The 4872-nt window shown below is 32.4% G+C and overlaps 1 protein-coding gene across 1 annotated transcript; it reads left to right on the top strand.

Moving 5' to 3' along the window:
- The first annotated feature begins 550 nt into the window (after positions 1 to 550).
- Positions 551 to 3736, top strand: LOC139867030 (deaminated glutathione amidase, chloroplastic/cytosolic). Its single transcript, XM_071855340.1, has 9 exons — positions 551 to 727; positions 880 to 1016; positions 1449 to 1577; positions 1715 to 1773; positions 1908 to 2020; positions 2459 to 2551; positions 2864 to 2966; positions 3228 to 3310; positions 3487 to 3736. The coding sequence occupies exons 1-9, from the start codon at positions 635 to 637 to the stop codon at positions 3526 to 3528; spliced, it is 852 nt and encodes a 283-aa protein (XP_071711441.1). The 5' UTR covers positions 551 to 634; the 3' UTR covers positions 3529 to 3736.
- The last annotated feature ends 1136 nt before the right edge of the window (positions 3737 to 4872 follow it).

The raw sequence follows: 4872 nt of genomic DNA, 5'->3' as shown, positions 1-4872 counted from the left end.
GGCTAATTCTTTTGTTAAAAAAATTAAAACACAAAAGAAAAAAAATCTAAGCATGGTGAGTGATGTCATTAATCTAAATAATTTTGAATTAAAATTAAATTTTATTAATTAGTTATTATTGTTAAATCTTATTAATAATTATTTTAATTATTAAAATTAAATAATTCTGAATTATTTTAACTAATTATTTTGAATTGAGAACGAGAAGGTATTAAGGTATGCAAAAGGAAACCAATTTTAAATTTATATTTTAATTTACACTTTTAAAATAAAATAACAACCAATATTATCTCTTATGATTGGATTGGATTGTTTAATATACATTTTAAGTGTTTGATGAAATGTTCAGCTGACGAGTTTCTTAGTCGGACTCTGTGGTTTCACGGGTCATTAAACTAAATGACTTTAGCATTTACGTTCACTTAATACCTAAAACATATCATGTTTCGTTTAAACAAACTCGCAGGTCATTTCACTAGTTAAATTTAAATTTCAAATTATTTAATTCAATTAATTGCATTTTAATTTTATTTTCTAATGATATGATATACTGTAACATTTTTCCGATCAAATAAACCACTGGTACTGATCGATCAGCTGGAAGCGCACTTGAGTGTCCGCCGACGAGTCAACGATGTCGGTCAACTCCGTCCGTGTAGCCGCCGTTCAGATGACGTCTATTAATGATCTTGCCACCAATTACGCCACTTGCTCTCGCCTTATCAAGGTACTCTCTTTATTTATAATTATAAATAAATTGTGAAAGTCGATTAAAATACTACAGTAGTTAGTTTGATGCTTGATCGAAATCCGAAGTGCATTTTATGTATTTATTTATTATAATTATAATTATAATTATAATTATAATTATAATTGAAGGAAGCAGCCTCAGCTGGTGCAAAACTTGTTTGTTTCCCTGAAAATTTTTCATTTGTTGGTGCAAAAGATGGGGAAAGCCTTAAAATTGCTGAACCTTTAGAGGGCCCTATTATGAAAGGGTATTGTGCTCTTGCAAGGTAAGCAATGAACCGGTTTTAATTTATGTTTAATCTCAAACGGGTCGAATTAGTCGAATTATAAAGTTTAGCTAAGATGGGAACCTGATCAAAAGTCTACTTTTAATGAATACTACCTGCAAAACCATTCGTACTCATTGATTCAGATTATTATCGTAAGTAAGATTAGTTTAGTGATCATAATTAATGCTTTTACTATTAGTGTAAAAAGTTAAAAAAGGGTCAAATAAGGGTTAAGTGGTCAACCCAATTCGTTCCCTTTTCGACCCGTAATTAAAAATGGATGTTTCAACCTGACCCTGCTTTGACCCGTTACCCAATCTGCGTGACCTGCCCATTTTGCCACCTACATGTACTGTGTTTGAGATTCTGTCATGCCAAAAGTTCATAAATTTAATTAAGTTTCTATTGTAAATTTGTAATAAATTACAGGGAGTCGAACATGTGGTTGTCGCTTGGAGGGTTCCAAGAAAGAGGGTCAGATGATGCACATTTATGTAATTCACATGTTTTAATTGATGATACTGGAAACATTCGAAGCACGTACAAGAAGATGCACTTGTGAGATGTTTGACATTTTCAATTTTGTATCTTATGTATATGGTAGTAAATGATCATGTAACTACACAACTATTTATCGGCCTATATATCGAGTTATGTATTGTATTGTTAAGCAGATTTTTTCTTGATATATGTAGGTTTGATGTGGATGTTCCTGGAGGTGCAGTTTATAAGGAGAGCAGCTTTACAGAAGCAGGTGCATGACTTGTTTATTTATTAATAGTGTATCTCGTTATAACGTTTTTGGTAAAATTTTCGAAGTCACACGTGAAAGTTGTAAACATGTGGCTTATGTAGTTATGCTAAGCAATTTAACTCAATTATTTGTAGGAAAGGAGATAGTGTCTGTAGATAGCCCGTTTGGACGATTGGGTCTGACCGTATGCTATGATTTGAGGTTCCCTGAAATTTATCAACAACTACGCTTCCACCATGGAGCACAGGTTCAAGCAATTTCTCAATTTGTATAGCTTTTAGTAGATGTGGCAGTTTCAACCCAGTTACATACGAATCGGTTGAGTTGAGTTGAGTCAAGTTATCACTAATGGGTCCAATAAAAAAATGTTGACTGAAAGGAAATAGGGTCAAATGGGCTTTAACCGAACAGGCTGATAGTCACCCAAAGTGTACAATTAATGCATAAAACCTCTTAAATCCCTTCTTTATATAGTTATTGATCATTTTAGTAATAACATCAAACACATTGATCATATGTTAAATGTCCGAGGATTACCTACTATGGGGGAGCCAATGCACTGCTCGTTCATAGGAGGGTTCCTCGTTACCTAAAAAAAGACATGATACCCAACCCGCCCATTATGACATTTATAACTTTTAGCGATTTAAATTTCTTAATAACTTATAAGCAATATGATATGCAGGTTCTGTTAGTTCCTGCTGCGTTTACGAAAGTAACTGGTGAAGCGCATTGGGAGGTTCTTCTTCGGGCTCGTGCCATAGAGACACAATGTTATGTAAGTACTGCTACTATCATCTCCAATCAGTTTCATATTTTATCGTTTTGCATTTGCAGTAGATGTGGAAATTTCAAACCATCTACATATCAATTGGTCAATTTGGGTTTTATTTTATTTTAGACATCTTTGCTTAAACAGATAATCTTAAAGGGGCAGCGAACGGGTCAAATGGGTTGAAAGTCGACAAGCGTGTATTTCTAAAGGCTGCAAGCTACAGCCTCCTAAACCATTTCCATAATTAGGAGTTATATAAAAAGGACAATTTTTTTTTTTTTTTTTTTTTGGTTTTATAAATGTACGTTGGACCAGGTTATTGCTGCTGCGCAAGGTGGGAAACATAGTGAGAAAAGAGAGAGCTTCGGTGATACATTGATTATAGACCCTTGGGGGACTGTAATTGGTCGTTTACCAGGTAAAATATTTTTCTTTCTTTATAAATTGAAAATCAGAAAATAGGTGTTTTTAATAAGTATCTTATGAAGCATGCACAAGTTTTGGATTTTAAAGTACCTGGTTTAAATTATTAACATGAAAATGAAAATAATAACTGTGGCGGAAATTCAGTTATCCCATTTTCCTTTCTCTGAGAAAGTTGGCCATTATCTTTTAATGCAACTTCGTATATTCATATATACCAGTTCACTATGTTTATAGTTTAAACAATGTGTTCCAGATAGAGCGTCGACTGGAATAGTGGTTGCAGATATCGATTTCTCACTTATTGAATCAGTGAGAAAGAAGATGCCAATTTCCCAGGTACGTAGAATTTGTGTTATTAATGCATCCTGACCCTGTTATTCATCGTTTAACAGTCATGCGTACATGCACGCCCGCACACACATGCACAATATTATGTGAATATTAATGATGCTAAGGATTCAATACCAGATGTGCCCTCTCAAGTTTAATTAATGTTTTATTATCTTGTTCAGCATCGAAAGCCCATTGAGTTCTGGAAACAAGCCTCTATGTGAATAGAATGATGTGACATCATCCCCTGGGATCCGACTTCCATTGCTTTTATGGTATCATCGTCGTAATTTGAATCAGTTGATTTAAAATGTTTGTATGCGTCAAATATATACTTGGTCTATGTTGAACTCATGTAGCATCATTCAATTTTTTTTATTTTTTTTTTCAAATCAAATTGTCTTGTTTTAATTAACATAATTTTCTAAAAAATGCAAATCTTGATCACATATACACTTTAATTCTGATATATTCACCTAAATATAAGGCTTTTTGGCAATAGAGTTTACCAATCAGTATTTACTTACTACCATCAACAATTCAAGTCCTTGAATGACATCTTCAATAACATCCAAACTTGCATCCAGTATATGCTTAACACGCAATTCGTTCTTTTTTGACACACAGTTTTTTTTTTAGGACAAACTCACACACACCACTACACAAATTAGCTATGAAATATATTTAGATATAAATTGTTCTAAAGATGACTCGAGCCCTCAACCTCTTGGTTAGAAGGGTCCTCGATATTGTGGGCTAATGGCCCTTTGGTTATCAAAGCAGTTTATTTTTAATGCAAAAAGTACCTAAACGTGTTTCCATCCACACTCTTGGTTGATTTATTGTGCAAGCAAGTAGAAATATAAAATATTAAATTAAATATAATGATAATTAGTTTGTGATTTATTAATGTTTTGTGTTACTATCATACTATAGGTAATCTTAGGTAAAATTCAATGTCAATAGGAAAAAAAGCTTAAACTTAGCTAGCCCAATATTTGGACTTGAACTAAACTAAAACAACTCAGATAAGCCCAATTCTCACTTATTAATTATTACTCCCTAGTTGATTTAAGAAAGTATAACTATTTCCGAATTATTTTTTTTATGACTAAATTGATCAAATCGTCCCCGTGTTTATGATTTTTTTCCCAAATCATCTCTATGTTAACAAACCTGCTTAAATTATCCTTAAATATCAAAAAATGTCCCAAATAAGTCCATGTGATAATGTCTATTAAGTTTGGACGTTAGTATCAAATCACAACAATTAAAGAAATAATAATTAGCTAACTATATGCAACGTCTAAATTATAACTTCGACTAACAGTAAAATAAATAAGCTACGTAACACATATATAATGATAAAAAGTCAATTCAATATACATATAGTAACTAGTACGGAGTAATACGGAGTATCATAACCTTTGAAGTCAAACATTATGACTTCACAAAATCAAACTGATACCGAATTGCAGCCATTTATTCCGTACTCATTCTAAATTCATCATAATTTTGAGTTGATTTGACCTAAAATTTATTTACTCTAGTCTCAACACCTACGATGA

The sequence above is a fragment of the Rutidosis leptorrhynchoides genome, chromosome 9 (genome assembly GCF_046630445.1).
Source record: "Rutidosis leptorrhynchoides isolate AG116_Rl617_1_P2 chromosome 9, CSIRO_AGI_Rlap_v1, whole genome shotgun sequence".
Taxonomy (NCBI): domain Eukaryota; kingdom Viridiplantae; phylum Streptophyta; class Magnoliopsida; order Asterales; family Asteraceae; genus Rutidosis; species Rutidosis leptorrhynchoides.
This window is presented reverse-complemented; position numbering and strand designations above follow the sequence as displayed.

Excerpts from the sequence above, each read along its gene's own strand:
- LOC139867030 (XM_071855340.1), top strand. The coding sequence starts at position 635 with ATGTCGGTCAACTCCGTCCGTGTAGCCGCCGTTCAGATGACGTCTATT. Across the intron at positions 1,774-1,907 it reads GAGCAGCTTTACAGAAGCAG|GAAAGGAGATAGTGTCTGTA; the intron begins GTGCATGACTTG and ends AATTATTTGTAG. Across the intron at positions 2,552-2,863 it reads CCATAGAGACACAATGTTAT|GTTATTGCTGCTGCGCAAGG; the intron begins GTAAGTACTGCT and ends ACGTTGGACCAG.